The 20,748-nt window shown below is 39.3% G+C and overlaps 1 protein-coding gene across 2 annotated transcripts in view; it reads left to right on the top strand.

Annotated features, from left to right (window-relative positions):
• The window catches only part of DHRSX (dehydrogenase/reductase X-linked), a 208,980-nt gene extending 188,538 nt beyond the window's left edge, over positions 1–20,442 (top strand). For both annotated transcript variants that reach the window (XM_027751289.2, XM_027751288.2), the window contains one exon: positions 19,981–20,442. In XM_027751289.2, the coding sequence (XP_027607090.2) occupies positions 19,981–20,178 (198 nt within the window). In that variant the 3' untranslated portion in view covers positions 20,179–20,442. The remainder of the gene's footprint in view (positions 1–19,980) is intronic.
• Positions 20,443–20,748: the final 306 nt, after the last annotated feature.

The following is a 20,748-nucleotide window of genomic DNA, read 5'->3' as shown; positions in this document are numbered from 1 at the left end:
GTACCTCCGGTGCTCAGAAGCTACACTTGTACATGTGATGGACAATCTGTCCCATGCTCTCCTGGTTGGAAAGAAAGAATTTACAGCACTAGAGCCATTAGGCTTTGTAGGTGTGGGCGGGTACCTGCTCAAGGATGGTACCAGTGCTGTCACTGTTACCATAAAGGCAACACATGTTTTTGTGTGTTGATTTCAGTTTGCCTCTGTAGAAGCTCTGGGCAACTTTTTTTCTTCTCTTTATTGTCAGTTTATATCATGATATCTAGCAGTAGCCTTTAATCAAAATAAACCGGGGTGAGGTTGCTTTTAAGGAAACAATTTAGTCAAGACAAGAATGAATTGAAGCAAACTGACTGGAAATGTGTTTACTTTGAGGAACTGAGAAAGAAGAAGAAAGAAGTAAGAAACTTGTTTTTAATCAGTGAAATCAGACTCTGGAAAAGGTTTCCACAGAGTGGTAGCTAAAAGAAAACTGTTGTTTTTATGATGGAGTTTAAATAAGTTTATGGAGAAGAAGTCTTCTGATAAGTTATCTGCAAAATTAGATCAGAGATGTCCTGAGATGTCCCAATGTATCCCTGCAGTCCCCTTTTCCTTCTGAATTCTTATTATTCTTAAAATCCTTTTTATTTTACCTCAGATTTATCTGTTTTGCTCCCATGCTGGAAAGAAAAAAGAAATCCAGTATAAGGGTCACGTAGTGAAGACTTGCCAAGAAACATCCATTTTGATTTTGAACTTGTGGAATACCTGGCAAATCCTTATTTAGGAAAACCATTGGTGAAGATGTACTGTTTCTTGCACTTGCCTCCATGCTTACCTTTTTAGACAGTAGTTCTTCCAGTTGTTACTGATGAGCTGTGTTGAACTGTCCAACAGTCCAGTCCAGGCTCTTGGCTACAGGAGAAAAGGGAAAATGGATGCTATGGGTCAGACTGCAGAGGCTTCAAGGAAAATGAGATCTTTTATTGCCCTGGTCAAGAAATCTGTCCATGCTGTTAAAAAATAAAATAGCCAAGATAAACTGAAAATGAAGCTGTAGAGATAGACAACACAGCATTCTGGTTAGTCTGCAGTCTGGGTTACAGCAGTGTTCTTCACAAAGTCGGTGAGTGCTCAAAAGACCCCTTTCAGCAGAGAGGCCGAGCCAGCCACGGGCAATAGTGTGACCCTTGTACAAGAGACCATGCCTTCCCCTGTGTTTCCACTAGCAGCTCAAGGCCATCGTCTTGGGGTCTTCCTGACTGTCTGGTTTGCATCTAAAGCACCTTCAAGGCTTGTAGTCCTGCTGGGAGTTGGTTGAGTAACTGACTCCAACTCAGTGTCCAAAGTAGACTCGTAGGGGTTAGCAGAGCAAAGGTTTCTATTCCTATAATGTCCAGAGCCAAGAGTTTGGTTCAGGACTTTGTCTAGAGAAAGAAAAGTTATTCTTAGTTTCTTTTTGAGATGTCAGGTCTCTTCCCCTGAATTGGTATTTTCACTGCCACTTGCCATATTTTTCTTAATTGGAGAATTTATATGGCATGTTTTAAAATTAAAAAAAAATAAAATTATACTTGGGGTGAGTTGTTTGGTTTTGTTTGCTTGTTTTGCTTTGCTTTGTTTTGTTTTTGTGGACTTTTTTATTTAAACCATGATGTGGTATTTTAGAGAGGTCAAAACTAGGTTCTTAATCTTTCTTGTGTGGGTCTTTCAAATGAGAGCAATAAACCTCCTGCAAACTACTAATCATGGATCTACTATGATAGCTAAGAGGTGTCAGTGCTCTAAATGACTGAGTAAAAGCTGTGCTCTCTAATATGAATAACTGTCTAGATTTCAAAATAAATCCTTTGGGTTATACAGAAAATTTGAACTGTCAAGAAATAAATGGTGTGGCAAACTGAAACATAGGTCTCTTTAGATGCCCTCAATTTAGCTGTATTTCAGTAATCTCTCATTCACCTTTCATTGCTGTCAGCAGCTTGTAGAGTTTCTTTTATATTTATGATGGAAATATCTAAGAATCATGTCACTGAGATGCATGTGTTTTGCCACTTCAAGGAATTAGTAAATAGGGCATAGTTTCTCTGGTAAACGCCACATTGCTGGGTCATTTGTACCACCAGATATTTCTTCATGTGAACATCTTTCTTGCATAAAAAATTCCTTATTTTCATATGTGGTAGGTGGAAGATATTTTTGTTAAGTAAGTGTATATAACTTCATTTCATTTTTTTCTATGTTTTCACCGTCAACATGTATTTCTGTAAAACTTTTGTTGAAAGCAGGTATTTATTAACAGAATTTTGCAAGTATTATTGCAGTTACACAGTGTCTTTATCATAGAAAAATATCTAAAATGCTGGAGCCTGGAGTACTTTTCATGTTTTGGAGTTACTTTGCTTAAATCTGTGTTGACTAGATAATTTTCATGTTAAAATATTACTTACTTTCAAGTATAGAACTTTTTAATATACAAAATTATATTGATAAAAACCATAATTTCCTTTTTAATCATATACTAAACAAAAATGTAACCTACTGTATATTTGCAAGTTAAACAGATATTATTAAGTAGTTTTTCAATAATAGTCTTTCACTCTTAACCTTAGTCACTTGCAATACCTAAGAATTTTTAGGAAAGATAGATAAATAGCCCTAAAAAAATGAAAAGCACTGAATATTTTGGAAGACTGCAAGATCCTTTTTATTTGATCTTTTGTTTGTTATTGTCATTGTAAATTATGGATAAGAACACCTGCAATTGTCCTTCAGTTAATATACTTTTGAATTGAAAGAAAAGGCAGAGCTACACAGCAGCTGGTGATTGGTCAGCTAACCTCTGATGCAAGCCTTTATGACACTGCTTCAGTGGGACTTCTTAATGATGAAGTACTTAGGGATGGCTTTTCTGACAATCCGTGGAATGTGATAGATGATAGTAACCTTTTCTCTAAATTAGACCGCAAAATCAGGAGCCAGTAGGGTTGTACTCTCAGAGCTTTGGAATAGCAGATCCTTTCCTGCTCATTACCCCATAAATATATTTCTAATATTTATTTTTAAATTATGGGAATATATTCTGGGTTATATTCTTATCTCCATTTCATTGAGCCTACTTCACCCTCTATAGTTTGGAAATATTTGTACTTATTTATAGTAGCAGCAGTTAGCACCAGTCAGAATACTGTCTAGATTTTTTTTTCCCTTTCAACATAAAAGTAAGCTTTACGACTTTGAGCAGCTCTCTACTACATGCAGATGAGATGTATGCTGAGAAAATCTTCAATCTTATTTTATAATTTCTCATACTTTCCCAAATAAAAGGATAAAAACTCTGAGTGAGCTTTTTTGAAATGACTTTATGTTTTCAGAGGAGTTAAAGAGCATATTTGGCTCAGGTATCTATTTTTACTTAGAGAAACATTTTGTGTAAGAACGTGTACCTCAGTGCTATTTTCTCTTCTGATTTCTTTTTGTGGTTTTGTTTTTTGTTTGGGTTTTTTTTTTATGCTGTGGTCATCTGCAACTATTTGTAAATTCTTCATAATATTAATTTAGACTAAGAGAAGAATCTCCTTTCAAGAACCAAACCACTTTTTCTCATTTTATTATGTCAGTAATTAAAAAATATTGCTGTTTTCTTCTGCAAACTGTAGCAAGACACCCAAATCTGTTTCTAGTCACAGCTGGGCATTTTTTCTTCTAGAAATCTGCCCCTCCTATCAGATGCTGCTGGTAACTGTTGGCAGATGTTTTAGTAGTGTGCTCTGACGGCAAGCATGTTGTTGTTTCAATTTGTTTTCTACCCAAGGACCAGATGTTTGTTCTGGCTAAGCAGAACTGTTTGCAGTTAAAACCTAAAGTAAATCAACATCATTTCAGTATGTAAACCAGCCATGTCTCAAGCCACATGTGAATCAAAAAGAAAAATGTGAGAGCCAGAGGTAATCATCTTCTTCACTGCCCTGTACATCTTGGGTATTTGTTTATGCAAGTGAAGAATGAGTGGGTTATTCTTTCCCGTGTTAACAGAGGAGGATTCAGATTTTTACCTTGGACTATTTCATGCTTTCGCTTGCTCTACACAGAGATAGCGATAAAAACAAGGCAAAGGGCTATATTTAGAGAACTAGGCCAACGGGAATTCATTGGTTCCCTGTAGGAACCAGTGATATATTTGTCTTCCTGGGAGACTTTAGTGAGTATTGAGGCACACCACCTCCAGCTCTGGCCACCTCATGTACTTCCTGTTACTCTGAGACGTAAACCATTACATGCAGGAAAAAAACTGGGAAGACTTAAAAAATCTGAAGTCCAGCAGAGTTATACTGGACCCTTGAGAGGTGAGGTCCTGATCATTTTGTGACAGACAATGTCTTATGCAAGAAAGAGCTACCATGGCTACAGCACTCTGGTAATAGTCATACCACTGCTGGTAGTTGGGCTTATCCGTCAGAAAACTAGCTTTTGCATTTCATTCTAGTGTCATCAATATATTCACTCTAACCTTTAATATATTCACAGCATAACAGGCAGGAAAAATTACACTGGGACTAAGGAACAAAGGCAAATATTGCTGAAGAAATTTTAAATAATGTGCAGATCTCTAGTGGGCATTGATTCATGTGCCTCACAGTGTCAATAATTGTTTGTGAATTGCAGCCTTTTTTTGCCTCGAACAGAGCATTACTCCTGAAATACAGTCATTACCTATTGATTAGCTCTATAGTCATTTTCATGCGTCAGTAGTGACAGTAAAAAAATGAGTAACACTTATTTTAAACTAATGTGTAAGATCTGTACATTGTTGATGAATAACTGAAAGGAGTCTTTAAAATATATTTTTTATCGCAGAGATCACAGTGACATTTAAGTCACTGTTAAGTCTCAGGATGAATGGGAAAAGTCTAAAGGGCTCTTTTGGGCTTTTAAGGGGTTTTTTTGCTTGTGGAGTTGCAAATGTTCTGCTGTCTCAGGACAGGACTACAATAAGAAGGGCATATTTGTCATTGTTTAGTGCTAATGTAATTTCCTATTTTTCCTACTGTATGACTTTCCATTTAATCCCAATTGTTGGTAATGTGCAACTTTTTGATTAAATGATGAGACCTGAGATTCAGCAAGGAGAAAATAATTAAAACTATTTGTTTCACAGACTGTCAGCAGCTATTAAGGAAGTTAAGTGGGTTTTTTTCCAGCCATGTACAGATTTTGCAAAGTTTGCAAACAGTCGGAATCCTCTTTTATTGAACAGAGATTTAAAAGTAAAGATCAGTTATATTTTGGACACTAAGGAGTTTATCTAATCAATAAAACCCAAACATTTAGATTATTTTTATATAAAAAGTGCACTGCTTGGAAACTCTTGCTTTTTGACTGTGGCTCCCTTATAGAGCTCAGGAACTAAAACTGAGCCACAATGGCTCAGCAGATGTTTGCAGAGCAAAGTGGGCTTTGCAGCTTGTCCCTCCAGCCACAGAAGTGGCTCGTGGCCTGGCAAGGGCCACACAGAAGTAGGGAATGTGGCTGCTGCTGGTGGTCTTTGTGTCCTCAGACTAGCCCTGCTCACAATCCTTCCCTGTGGCCCTGCATGTCCAGCAGTGTAGCTGTCACACTACCCTTTCGACGCTGCTTGCAATTTTGCTGCAAAGAAGAGCCTTGTTTTCTGCCTTACCCTAAGGGCTTGGCACTGTTTGTGGCCCCACCATTTCTCCTGTCTTCTCAGATTTGGCAGTGTCAATGTATTGACGAGGTTTCACCTAATGTTTCCCTCTCCTTTCTCTACTATTGAAAGGCTTGAGCTCGCTCCTTTATTTGCACCACAGATGGTAAATGCCATCTCCCTCAACAGCTAAGGCTTTGAAGGCTCCTCTCTACCCCTTTTTGGTTTCTTAAGGGGCTCAGGACATGGATGGGTGATCGAAGGAGGGTGAGTGTTGGTGCTGCACTGGAAACCCTTCTACCCAGAGCCCCTTCCTCCTCTACATGGCATTTGGGATGCAAAAAGGGCATGGGGGATGCCAGTGGGGCAAGTGGGACACTGATGTAGCAGCCACACTCTGCTGTGAGGTTGCAGTGAGGGCCTGGCAAGAGGCATTTAGGAATTCAGGAGGAAAAGGGAATGAAAAAGCACTGGGACTATCTGTAAGATTGTAGTGGGGCAGAATGAAAAGGCAGGCAGAGAAATGGATGAAAGTTTTCTCTGCAGACATGCTTTGTATACCAGCTAGAGAAACAGAACCCTAATCTTGATTGGAACAATTCAATTCCACTGTGAAGTACATGTTAAATAACAATAGGCAGCTGCAGAGCTGTGCAGACTTGCAGGTGAAGAGCAGAATTTTAAGAAAGCTGCTGAGCAGGCAGGAAAGGCAGAGGGGAGGGCAGGGACAGGTGGTCTGCACTAGTGTTCGAGCCTCTGCTCAGACTTCAGACAGTGCCTTTACAAGTTAAAAGCAGTTATTTAAACCATAGCACACTTCTGCATTAATTCAACTGGCATTTTTCTTGGGAAGCAGAAGTTTAGTCATCTGGAGCATTACTGCTTGCAGTGTATCACCTTGAGCGAGTGAGGGAGGGAGGAGGGCTCATTGATTGAACTCTTGAGGACAAAGGACATGTGTAGAAAAATGACATTACAGAAGATATTATTCAATATTATCTCTCTAAACAAAGTGAATTATTTTGGCACCAGATGAATCGGTAACATGTATTTATCAAACCATAAAGCCTCACAGTATTTGCTTTCCATTCTAAACAACTGCTCTAATGTTTATGTCAAAAAGCCATATGAATTCCAGTGCAACAGGAAGTCTTCTGGGGACCTTAATGAAAAAAAAAAGGTTAATTCTCACTGTTTTATTTTGGCTACTGATAGCTCTGCAAGTGCAAGTCTCTGCACCATGGCTACCTAAATCTTTAATTGGTCCAGTATCAAAACCACAATCAAAAGCTCTCTGCAGACACAGGAGCTACTTGAGAATGAAATAAAAGGAGTATGAAGATTTTCAGGAAGACTGTTGGGATTTTTAATATTCTTACCCCCTAACTTTTTTTTTTTTTTGCTTTAATAGCATATTAGATTTTGGATGTGAAGGGGATTCAATGTTTTTTCTCCTTTCCAGCTTTTCACTGTCTTTCAGGTAATGAGATTTGACTGTTTACTATGGATCTCATTTTTAGAACTTGAACCTATTCTTCCTTCAACAAAAGCCAGGACAGTCAGTTCAGTCATTTCCACAGGAATGGGGTATACCATATCACCTATACAGCAATGTGACACTTCTGCTGTGTCTTCTGTCATCCAGAAAGGAAACAGGAACATGGCACATCTGTCACCAAATCCAGTCTTGGCCTTTGGAATGGATACACAATTTTTTTTCACTCTATCTGCTACCTTAATGAAGGTTTGAAAAAAAAACCCCTTAGAAATAAGCCTGGATCTAAATTTCACGGCTTCAGTGGATAGTAAATCTGGGTCTTTCTGCTTGCTGGTAGTTAACAATTTTTGGTACATCCCACTTTCATGCTTTCCCTTATCTGTTCCACTGGCAAGAACTGACAGCTCATCCTCCTTGTTTTTGTCTCATCCTCCTGGCAAATTATTAATGCTATCACTTCTCCCCAGGTTAACACCCCTCTCAGCACAAAGAGTACCAGCCTACCCTTCTTTCAGACCATTTAGCTGATTAAATGTGATGAGCTTAAACTCTTGAGTAATTCTTTTCAAGATGGAAGTTTTTTGCTTCTGTTTCAGACCTTGGGAAACATTTGTGTGACTGAGGATCTGTGTGTTTGCTCTGTCTGTAATGAGCTCTTCAGGAAAAGATGTGATGCCTCAGATCTCGTCTGACATAGTTTTAGAGACATGATTAATCTCGTTGAAACAATGGCACTATTTGCCTGTCTGAAGTTATACACGTTCTCTGGGTCTCTTCTGAATTTAAGCCACTGATAGATTCCTTTGCAAATAGTACAGAGCCCCAAGGCTGATTGATTTAAGCAAAGGGATTTAAGTTAGAGAGATTAAATTCATTTTCAGTCTACATGACAAAAAAAAATTGATTTGAATAATCAGATTCAGCCCTCCTTTGCATTTGCATTTTTAGTTATTTTGTTAAAAACAAGTTGATTTTGGTGGGTTAGTAAGCATTCAGATATGTTAATTTGCAACTGAATATAGTGTTTGCCTTTAAATTTAGTACTGCTCTTGGGTAACTGAGAGGATAAGCTACATAGACAGCTCCATAATCATATGGTTTCAGAATCTATCTGTTATTTCATGACTTTAGCATTCTGATAGCATTGTGATAGAAAATGGGAAACAGTAGTTTTGTTTACAGGATGACTAATTTTTTTCTTTGCTTTTTTTTTACAAGCTGCTTCCAGATGAAATAGAGATTAATTAAAATGAAGAGAACAGTCATTTTTAAAGGTTTTAATACTTAAACAGAAATACCTCAAATTTACTGGGCAAAACCAAGGGTGTATGAACTGTGATAACTGACCTGAACTAACTAATTCTCTTTACTGTATCTGTCAGAAAAATAGGATTAGAAAATCTGAACCACTCTCACCTAATTCTATTCTTTTGCTAAAATAACTATAGAAAGTTAGTCTAGTCTTTTTGTTTTCCATCTTTGCCGTATGTTACTAGGGACAGATCTAGATTAACACCCCTGTTTTTATCTTTTTTGTTTATAATTCAAAGATTATCATTTCAAGATTAAATAATGAAATAGCCAGCAACTGGAATTATGGGAAACATAGATTTCCAGAATAAGATTCCTTCCCTCCCCACCACTTTCATCTGTCTTCCAATTTGGGCTTTCTACTCTCAGTTTTGGGAATATTGTGAAACTATAATTTAAACACAATAATTGTATAAAAAACCAGAAACTCAGAGCAGTGCTAAACTCATGGACAGTGCTAAATGGTTGTCCTGGTTTGGGCTAAGATAGAGTTAAATTTCTTCTTAGGAACTGGTACAGTTTTGGATTCGGTATAGAATAACGTTGATAGCACACTGATGTTTTAGCTGTCACTGAGTCGTGCTTATGCTAAGCCAAGGATTTTTCAGTTTCCCATGCTTCGCCAGTGAGGAGGTGCACAAGAAGCTGTGAGGGAGCGTGGCCAGGACAGCTGACTCAAACTGGCCCAAGGGATATTCCATGCTCAATATATAAACTGGGAAGAGTTGGCCAGGAGACACTGATTGCTGCTTGAGGACTCACTGGGCCTCAATGAGTGGATTGAGCAATTGTATTGTGCATCACTTGTCTTTCTTGGTTCTCTTTCTCTCTCCTTTTCATTACAGTTTATTAGTATTATATTTTACTTTATTTCTATTATTTAACTGTCCTTATTTCACCCATGGGTTTTATCTTTTTCTGATTCTCATCCCCATCCCAAAAGGGGATGGGAGGGGAGCAAGTGGCTGCCTGGTACTTGACTGACAGCTGGGATTGAACCACAACAATAGTATTTGGTGATCTGCTTGAAACTTATTCCTTCCAGCCAACTCGGTGTCTTCAGGAATGTCATATTTCAGTCCTTTAGAAAGGCTCAGAGTCAGCAAAAGGGAAAAGGAAGCATAGAATCATAGATTCTTAGAATATGCTGAGTTGGAAGGGACCCATCAGGATCATTGAGTCCAACTCCTGGCCCTACACAGGACACTCCAAGAATGTGCCCCATGTGCCTGAAAGTGTTATCCAAATACTTGAACTCAGACAGGCTTGCTGCTGTGACCACTTCCCCGGGAAGCCTGTTCCAGTGCTCAACCATCCTCTGTGTGAAAAACCTTTTCTTGATATCTAACCTAAACCCCTGCTGACACAGCTTCATGTCATTCCCTTGGGTCCTGTCACTGATCACCAGGGAGAAGAGATAGATACCTGCCCCTCTGCTTCCCCTCACAAGGAAGTTGTAGACTGCAATGAGGTCTCCTCTAAGTCTCCTCTTTCCCAGGCTGAACAAACCAAATGGCCTCAGCTGCTCCTCATAAGGCTTCCCCTTCAGACCCTTCACCATCCTCCTGGCCCTCCTTTGGATGCTCTCCAATAGCTTAATGTCTTTTTTATGAAGGCTGAGACTCAGGGTGAGGATAAGCACTGCAAGGTGAAGTTTCTTTTTCCATGCAGGAGCTTTGTGTGGAGCAGACCCACCAGCAGGACATGTTGTAGCCCAGCTAGCATGCCACTTCAATGTAGACCCAAGAAATTTGGGAGAAAGTATTTTTGCTTTCATCTCTCCCATCTTCCCAAGCGTATTTTCATCTTGCATGCTATTAATGCAGAGATGTAGCACCCGGTACTAATTTTGAGTTAGTTTGTGTACTTCACTATTTCTGGTCTTCACTGTTGTTACTGCAGGCATATGGCCTGCCTGAGTCATGGGGGAGAAGTGTCCTCCACTGACCTTACCTGGTGATCCAGGGAGGGATTTGCACCTTCTCACCTGAGCCATCTGGTTCCAGCAAGTGCCTCCAACGGGGAGGTGAGAAAGCGAGGCTAGCAGCCAGCCTCTTCCAGCCCCACCACCTGCCTGAGCCCACAGATGGAAATAGCCCTGCTGCTGTTTGGGGTGCAAAATGGGGGTTGAAGCAATTTAAAACAGAAAGGCTGTGAAATAGCTGCCGGCCTCTGTAATTTTGGGTTATTTCATTTTGTCTCTCTTCTGTACAGTCTTTATGGTTTTTGATCTCATCATAGTTCATAAAGGCTTTCTATATTGTGGTTTTCTTTTAAATATTTGGGAGGTCCATGCCCATCTTGAGTGCTTATAATAATTTAAAAAAAATAACAGTTCATTATAAGAAAGTTGTGAAGTTGGAGATATGTCAGTTTCTGTTTTCTGTTTTCTAAGAAGGGAAAACAAGATACATGACTTGTCAAATATTAAATGGTAAGTAAAAAAGTAAAGATGATGGTAGGGGGCTACAAGTTAGAACTTGCAATATATCTTATGCCTGTAGTCTTGTGTTTTCACCAAAAGCCAGCAAAGACATTTTATTTACTATGAGCAGGCAGGTAATAAATTGTTCAGAGGTATATGCACTCAGGAGCATCCTCTTCAGCACCTAGAGCCTTACTGTGTCTCCTACTCTCTAGGACTGGCAAAAATGCCACTTCAGACAAAAACACTTCTGTGTGCTTTTCTGTGTTGTTTTGATTTTGGCATCCTGGCCCGTATCAGGAACAGTGTGGTCAACAGGTCCAAGGAAGTGATTCTTCCCCTCAGCACTGGTGAGGCCACACCTGGAGTACTGTGTCCAGTTCTGGGCCCCTCAGTTCAGGAAGGATATTGAGGTGCTGGAGCAGGTCTAGAGGAGAGCAACAAGGCTGGTGAAGGGACTCGAGCACAAGTCCTATGAAGAGAGGCTGAGGGAGCTGGGGTTGTTCAGCCTGGAGAAGAGGAGGCTCAGGGGAGACCTCATCACTCTCTACAACTTCCTGACAGGAGGCTGTAGCCAGGTGGGGGTTGGTCTCTTCTCCCAGGCAACTATCAGCAAGATAAGAGTGCATGGTCTTAAGCTGTGCCAGGGGAGGTTTAGGTTAGATATTAGGAAGAATTTCTTTACAGAGAGGGTAATCAGACATTGGAATGGGCTGCCCAGGGAAGTGGTGGATTCTCCGTCCCTGGAGGTTTTTAAAATAAGATTGGATGTGGCACTTAGTGCCATGGTCTAGCAACTGCAGCGGTAGTGGATCAAGGGTTGGACTTGATGATCTCGGAGGTCCCTTCCAACCCAGCTGATTCTATGATTCTATGATTGCCAAAATCTATCTTCATTTGAAAGAATTCAGGCAACTAAAGATGACCCATGTACTGTTGTAATATAATGCATAGAAAATTAAAGCTCTAAAGCTTTCATGTTTGTTTGTTGTTTTAAGTTCTCTTTAATTTTCATCCATTCACATTTCAATTCATATTTAAATTGTCCTTTCAAGTGAAAAATTGTGCATATATTATTAAATGATGCAGATGTTCCAGCCACTACCTATCAAAGAGTTTGCCTCTCTAAGAGCTTTGTTGGAGGGAGGAGTCATCTTATGCTCTTATTTGTTTTTCTCAGATAGAAATAGTTCAAAACTCAGTAGAATTAAAGCCTTGTGTTCCTTAAAGCATGGTTTCTTAGCATATGTGTAACATGAATACTAAGCTGTAATTCAGTATTCTTACTTAATAATGGATCAGTCTACATCTTGGAATGATGAAGATTATATTCGATTGCTAGCATGATACTGTAATTATAGCCGTAGAGCTGGTAGTAAACAAACGCAGAAAAGGAGTTACAGCCTAGAGCATGACACTTCAGGATTAGGATTTAGAAGGCTCATACTTTCCTCATGCCTTCTCCTGATCTGTACCTTTGCTTCAGTAAATCTCTTGCCTGTCTGTGAATAGAAGTGTTGCAGAAAATCCCACATTATGTGAAGGTACCCAGGACAATTCTCAGTGATTTAACTGAGACATCCTCAGTAATAGGAAACTTCAGTTTTCCAGAGAGCTGATTAACCAGAGTGTCATGCTCCCAGAAGAGGCTTCAGTATTTTGTGAAGTAGGTGTACTCTCAGCTCTCATCACCTGCTATTGCCTGCTTTGTTTCCTAGAGACTGGATGTTCCAGCAAGTGAGTGTCTCTGGTTGGATGTTTATGCAATGTCTGGGGCAACAGGCTCCTGTCTGTCAAATTTTGCATACTGTTACTGAGCTGAGTGAGGTAACAAGTGTAATGTAATTTCAGTGGCTGCAGCGACATCTCAGTTCTGACTCTCAAGACATCGCTGTCTGCTGCAAAGCAAGCTTTGGGATCAACCTTCAGGCAAAGTAATCTTCCTCAATGCACTTGACAAAATGAATAAAGGACTCAGTTTTGATTAATGACTTTGACCTGAAGTTTCAAGTCGCTACTCAAATTCAGTCATGTGAAGTTGTGTTCTTGTTTCCATTTGAAAATTGCTTAAAAGTGAACATCGTTCTTTTAGTTCTCTATTTCAACATCTTAGAAAATGCAAAGTATGGATCCAAAACACTCCTGCTCACATCACTGAGGTTATATTGCACTTCTAAGTGATAGAGATTCAGTTTGAAATTAAGACATGCAAATTTAATTTTGTAATAACTGCAAGTGTTGGAGCTGCTCTTTGAAGTCAGTGGAGTTTTCTTCATTGTGGCCTGGAAAGCTGGCCAGCCAACAGGGGCTTCATTCAGTTGCCTGAGAACACAGGTGTCTCATGTTATTTCAAGTGATCCATGATGTCCTGTTGTTGATGTCCCCAGTCAGCAGCCACTCGCTCACTTCCCCACCAGCAGGATTGGAGAGAAAATCGGAGGGGTAAAAGCTAGAAAACTCGTGGGTTGAGATAGACAGTTAATAGGGAAAGCAAAATCTGTGCACACAAGCAAAGCAAAACAAGGAATTCATTCAGTGCTTCCCACAGGCAGGCAAGTGTTCAGCCATCTACAGGAGAGCAGGGCCCCATCACACATAATGGGGACTTGGGAAGACAAATGCCATCACTCCAAACATCTTCCTCTTCCTTATTCTTCTGCCTACTTTATATACTGAGCATGATGTCGTATAGTATGGAATATCCCTTTGGTCAGTTGGGATCACCTGTCATGGCTGCGTCTCCTCCCAGCTTCCCATGCACCTTCAGCCTCCTTGCCAGAGTCTGTACAGAAAGCAGAAAAGGCCTTGGCTCTGTGTTAGCACTGCTCAGCAATAACAAAAACATCTCTGTATTATCAATCCTGTGTTCTGCACAAATCCAAAACACAACCCCATACTAGCCACTGTGAAGAAAATTCACTCTACCCCAGCCAAAAACAGCACACCTGCTTAGCCTGAAGTAGCTGCTTTAGAAGAGGAGGATTCAGAGCCATGGCTGCTGCCTTCCTCAGTAAAATTTCGCTTATGTTTTGAATCTGAAAGAAGAGCCATCCCAGTACTTCAGAGTAGAGCTACTTGGCCATTTTTCATGAAAACAGGTTTTTCTGCCTTGTCTACAGGCATCCCAGCCACCTGTCTGGGGGCTGATTTGAAGACAAGATGGGACTTCCCATTCTCTCTGTGTACCTGTAGTTTTTTGAAATGTCTTTCCAGAAAATTTGCTTTCAGAAGAAAAGGGAGATTCAGGTTTTGATACTCTTTGTGTCTGTTTGCCAGCTGTCTCTGCTTCTGTTCTTTTCAGTATCTTGTGCTCAGGGAAACCTTCTCTTTTTATCAGAATAGTCACGAATTATTTGTATTATAAAGGCTCATTTCCTTCCAAATTTTGGTATTTTTTTAGTGTGAAAGTTACTTTTGCATTCTTAATTCATCAAAGTTTCATCTTTTATTATATACTCATATCTTTGATTCAGAAGTTATTTCTCTGTAGCCACAACATTGTCAGGAAAAAGGCTTCACATTTTAACTGAGTCATTTCTGTTTGTAGCTGGTATTATTTTAACAACAAAATCTAAAGAATTTTGTTATGGAGTGAATTTATTAAAGAATTCTCATTGCTGTGAACTGGGGATTGAAGAGAAATTAATTTGACAGTGCTGACTGGGTATCTAGGGAGAACTGTATATTCACTAAAATATCTCTATCTCTTTCTAGTCTATTATCAAGGCAGAAATTGGGTAGAAAGAGAATAATAGCGAGCTACATGTGAAAGAATAGGAGGAGAGAGAAAGAACACAGACGGAAACCAGGGCTTTTGAGTGAAGGCAGAGACTGTTGAAAAGCTGTGCTGCCACACCTCTCTGGCAGGTTTGGCTTCCTAGGGACCTGACAGTTGGCCCTTGCCATTGGTCACACTAGGACATCCAGTCACTTGCTACAGCCTTATTGATCAAAGGTGGCTGAACACGCCTGTGCACCTGCGTCATGATTCCTTTTTAGCCTTTGTTTTCGTACTCAGTGTTTCAATGGATTATTTTTTGTCTGGAATTCTCAAAGCAGCAGTCACATTAGAAGGTCTAGACAGTGCACAAGTTACACAACAGACACTGAGCACGCATGGCCCCTGTCTTCACCAGGAGGCTGTGACAGCAGCTGTTGTTATTTCAACTTGGGGTCTTACACCAGAAAGTGGGTTTTGAAATGATTTTGTAGGTCACAGATCATAGTAATCAGTGCACCCTTGAAACAGTTAATTTGTTTCTCTCAAGCTTGTTTGCTTGAATATTCCTGACAACACAATCCCAGCTACTCTGTTTCTGAAAGTTTTCAAACTATTCCATATTTCGTGTTTGCCTTTGTTCTTGAGAGTCAAGCAGTGTATTGAGGGTGACTGGCTGTCACCCTCCACTAGCTACCACCAAGTAGATGAAAGACTTTGCTGTACCAAATAACAGTAGTTTCATGTTCTCTTTGTTGTTGTTCATCCCTGCTCAGTATATGCATAGTACTGTTCAGGGATCCCAGATGATTGTTGTCTTTCCTGAAGGAAGAGAGAAAAGGAAGAAAACTGCATACATACAGAATTTTTTAGTCCAAAAGCAAGTTAATAAAACACCAGCATTTTTAAAATATTACCAGAATTATTAACGTTAAGAAAAATGAAGGAACACAGCCAAAAGTGCCTGAGTACCAAAGCCCAGAAGACAGCCTGTTCAGTGCATTCTGCATCTTCCTAGCTGGAACCTGGGAAAACATGTGGCTAGCCAGAGACATGTTATCTGGCCAGGAAGGGCCTGATGGAAACTTAGTCATTTAAAAAAGCGAGGCCACAGAACCAACACCATAAATCTCTGTATCAAAACCCCCCCAACATCTCCAAGCTCATTTAACTTATCAGCTCAGGAGTAGATTTTCTGTATGAACTGAAAAGTGTGTGACCTAATGCATGGTACATAAAGTAGGACCAGCGTTATAGAACCAGTGTTGATGAGGGTTCCTTCAGCAGTCTACCTAATGTTGCTGATGAGGGGTATTCCATCAATACTGCAGCACAAATTATATGGATAAAGGTGTTTTAACATGTTTTTCCTCAGCCTTAAGAAATCTGTCAGAATACCAGACAGTCCTGACTGCACATCTCTCTGTTTGGCCCCTTGTTCATGTCCCTCAAAACTCAACTGTGATGTCAGTCACCGAGTTTGCCATCTGCTTTCTGCTCCCTGTCCTCTTTGCCCAACCTTCTCTCCTAAAATCTCTCAAGATGGCATCATCCTGAAGTCATGAAATGCAAATCAAGTACAACTGTCTGATTGAGTGGGGTGAGGGAAAGCTATTCCAAAGTGATCAGTCCCCTGATACCGTTGCTTGTATCACTGCTTTTTTTTCCAGTCATGTGGCCAACTCTGTCAACAAGCACAAATTGAAATATATGCATGCTGTCCATTCAAACTATTTGTCACTGTGTTTAGGACACTTAACAAGGTTCTCACTGTTTGTTGGTAGTTACTGAAAGTGGTGCTGAGAAAATGAATGGATTACAGAAAAGGAAGTAGAGAAGCTCATTCATTTTTTTCTACTGTTCAGCTTTCTGTGGTTTCTGATGAACCATGCTGGCTACCCAGTACCCTGAGCTATGAATTCAGGTGAAGGTGGAAGTGGATGAGTGCGTGGATTATCAAGGAAAGTACCACAAAGCCATCATGTATAACTGATCCAGACACATGTTTTCCAAAGAGTTAAGCTGTTGCTCCTGTTTTAGTCAAATGGAAAGGATGTGACATTTCATGGCAACATTGCTGTAGGGACTGACTGTTGTCAGCTAACACATTTTGCAAGCATTAGTGCCTAGTATTGACAAGATTATATGTCACTTAAAATTGCATTAATCAAAATGCATTAACTAACAAGACCTAAAAAAGCAAAGCTAAAATACAAGACCTCTTAGCATTTGTCCCAGTTTTCACGGAACAGAATATTCCATTTCATACTGAGGAAAATTATTTTTTGTCAATGACTTATAATTGATGAATATTTAAAAAAAGAAGTATCAGCGCTTCTGTAAAAAGAAAAAAGCTTTTTCTTTGGGAATAGATAGTGCCAAAATAATGTTATTTTGCTTAAATAACATTTTGCTTAAATAAGCTGTCACATGCTATCATTTCTCTCCTTCTTCCACAGCCTACACATGTAATGAGCAAAGCAAAGATGTGTAATTTCAATCAGACCTTTATTTACTGTTGAAGGCAAACATATAGTTAATTGCAAAAAAAAAGTAAAGGATGTGACCAATATTGCAACAAGTAAAAGGAATTACAGATTCAGAATTTCATTAGGAAGAAGTTAAGCAGAAATCCATTTTACTTGGATATGACAAAGGTGTTAATTATAGTTCCTTGAATACTAATAATATGATAATTCTTAAACAAAAACCCACTTTAAAATAAGTTCAGCACCAATAAGTTGGAAGCTGAAGAGTAAAGAAGCATTGTACAATTTATAGTAATCCCTTTTCTTTTAGGACAAGTCCAGTCAATTAATGGAACAGATGTTACTGATCCTATATGTATGTATATTATTCTGTTACTCTTTGTTGTTTGTTTTTTTTTTTATTCTGGAAATGTGTAGACATCATCCCTTATGATTTGAATTATACTTATTATTACTGCCTGTCTACCTGTGACTTTCGGTATAATACTTCAGGGTCCCAAAGATGAGAACACATTCCTGTTTGTATAGAGCATCATGACAAAAATCCTGGGGTTTTGTAGATCAAGATATATGTCCATTGGCTGGTGATTTCTCTGGCCCTTTATCAGGTGCTCTTCTTCCTAGAAGGCCATTGGCATCGAAGAATGAGTCAGATATGTTGCTTTGAGCACAGTCTCCTGCTTGTGGTTATTTTCTTTTCCACGGGCTTTATGGTTCCTCCTCATCTTTTGATGGGCTATCATGTGGTAAAAGAAGAGCTATGGGACCCCCAGAAAAGTTGGCAACCAGCAGTGAGGCTGCTTCTGCTGTAACAGTTTGTCCTGCTCCTTGTCCACATACTCATTAGTAGCTCCAGTGGTTGCAACCTGCTGCCAGCTTCTGTCTTCCCAAGAGGTCCTCGGGCACTGGTACACAGACAGGACATCTGCATGTGTCTGTGTGTCTTTGTTTATTGCAGTTGATCTGTGGGTGTGTAGTAGACCCAACACTTTCCCAGAAAGAGTCTGACTGTGTGTGGGCAAGTGGATGTACAGTAATTTCATTGTAGGTATGGACAAGATCCAGAGGTGGATCCACAACACCTTTACTTCCAGCCTCTCAAAACAAGTAGGTCAACCACCCAGCTGGAAGACCAGGGCACTCCTTGTTCTGAGTTTCCTTTTTACTTTCATTAAACCAGAAAACATGCCAAAACAATGAAGAGATTCTTAAGTAAGGGAACATTAAAACTTTCAACATTAATTAGGCACTCAGAAGATTAATCATACATATGCAACTCACTCCCTGTTGCAGTGGAAAAATTGTTTTCCTTAACATATTTCCATAACACTTAGAATCCTAGAATAGCTTGGGTTGGAAAAGACTTTAAAGACCGTCTAGTTTCATCGATATTGACATTTATGCTTGTTTATGCTGAAGAGCTGTTGAACTCAGGAACAGAACGTCTGGTGAACCATCACATGAGGCAGTGGTTTATCTGCGTCACTAATTTTTTTTAAGCAGAGCCCAGCAGTATGTAAAAAACCTTTTGGTTTCTCTCTGTCTTCCAGAATAAGTTGTATAGAATATGAATGCTCTTATTCATCTTTGTTCTGCTACATTACAATATTAAGATATTTTATATTGCATCATAGTTGATCATTATAGTGTGAGCACCTGGACTCTATCCTGATCCTGCAAAGAATTGTGCATGCCCATACCTTTATGTTATTTACATAATATACTGGATGTGAACAGCACTATTTTTCTTAGGAAAAAGAAGAGTGAAGTAGTAGTAGAGTAGTAAACTAAAGTAAATAAGCACTTTGTGTTTCTAGACAGAATCTCATAGTACAGTCACCTTCTTAAAAAATGTAAACATTACAAAAAGCTTCCAGTTGGTTAGATTTATTTTTTTATAGGGCACTGAGTAACCTATTCACTACTTTCTCATTCATCAAGTGAGTTCTTCAGGAAAAGACATCCTGTCATGCTGCAGACAAAGCTATGAGCAGCGTCAATACTGTTAATGCCTCAAATAATGACTGAAAGGGTTGCAAAATGATACATTGTTATCTGGCAGGCATTGATCATAATTACATCACTGATAAAGGCAAAGTATGTCAAATGTTGTGTTTTAAATATGCCCTTCAATTAGAATAAAAAATGTAATGGAAATAATTTCAATAGTAGCTGTGTGATCCTTCTGAATGCAAAATGTAAATGTTTTGCATATCCTCAGGATGAAAGGAGTTATCACTCAAAGCTATTCACTTATTAATTTTCATTTAATAGTCATGGTATATCAGACATTGTAGATCGTTCATCATTTTGCTTGAGGACACTGCAGAACCCTGATAACTATGCTCTGTGTAAAATTTAATTCCCTGGCTTACCTGCTTGCTTGGATTGAACTGCAGAATCTTAATTTGCTGTCATGGTTTCCATGATCCTTTGCTCATGTCATATTGTTGTTACAATGAACACGTTACACATACAGCATAGCCTTCATCTTCTTACAGCAGAGCACAGACTCTTTCATCCTTGCAAAGTGAATAATTAAACTAGGATTTTAGTGTTTGTGCTTGCTTTTGGGTTTATTAGCTCTAACTGTGAAAACTTAATCAATTATTTTGCATGATCCATCTGACTAGCCCTTGAAAAAATGGACTAGAGTTTTCTGCATATCTGTTCTGTGGCTTGAAGCTATCTCAAAATAGCACTGTTGTAGAAATGGATTCTACTTTGCCAGTTGAATAGGTGGCTTTTTTATCATTACAAGCTTCAGATTTGCGTAAGGACTACAAGTGAGATGCAAAATTACGGAGGACGTTTGTTGATAAGGTCCTATGGTGTAACATAATTCTTCTGTTGTACCTGCCTCACTTGAATTTGTTTTTTTTGTTTCTGCAGACTCCAGAGGAAGGAGCCTCTACAACCATCTATGCAGCAGTATCGCCTGAGATGGAAGGAGCTGGTGGCTGCTACCTTTACAATGAGGAAAGGACAAAATCGGCTGACATAGCATATGACGAGGAGCTGCAGAGAAGGCTCTGGACAGAAAGCTGCAAGATGGTTGGGATTTCTGATGAAACCAGCAGACTTCACTAGAAGAAGCCACTTTCAGCTGGGTAAATGAAATGCATTGAAAAGCATCTTAGGTGAATCCTTGAAGCATCAGTCATCATCCTGGAAATCACTGTTCAGTCCCAAAGGCAAACGTGAACAGCTCTGTTCTTCACTTGAACCCCAAGTCTGCTAGGGTGTGAGGGGAGTATTCCCACAGAAAGATGTAGTGGTTGGTTTTAAATCTAACCATCAGTTTTGTAAATCATGATGTTTCAGTCCGTGATTAAAATACAGTCTTTAACCTTGTGCGGAGTTGAGTTTTCCTTTTTCTGTTCTACAAAAATAACACTTTCTCTGGTGAACGTGTTGCATCTGGGACATTTTGTACATATAAGCTACTCTTTTAAATCAGTTTTAAAAGTTGAAGCTTGATTTCCTTAAGCTTCATTAATCTTTAAGACACTTTATAATGAATGTCAGCTTGTTCTAATGCAGAAATTTGGCATTCATGATCATGATGTTGTTTCTATCATAAGGTTAGTTTTATATGTCAGCTTTTATCCAGAGGTATTAACTGAAGGTCAGAACCAAAAAAATGTAAATAAATAAGGT

This window comes from Pipra filicauda, unplaced genomic scaffold (genome assembly GCF_003945595.2).
Source record: "Pipra filicauda isolate LSUMZ 115617 unplaced genomic scaffold, ASM394559v2 scaffold68_size4259465_pilon, whole genome shotgun sequence".
NCBI classification, from domain to species: Eukaryota; Metazoa; Chordata; class Aves; order Passeriformes; family Pipridae; genus Pipra; species Pipra filicauda.
Note: the sequence above shows the minus strand (reverse complement) of the source record. Positions and strands in the feature narration are given on the sequence as shown.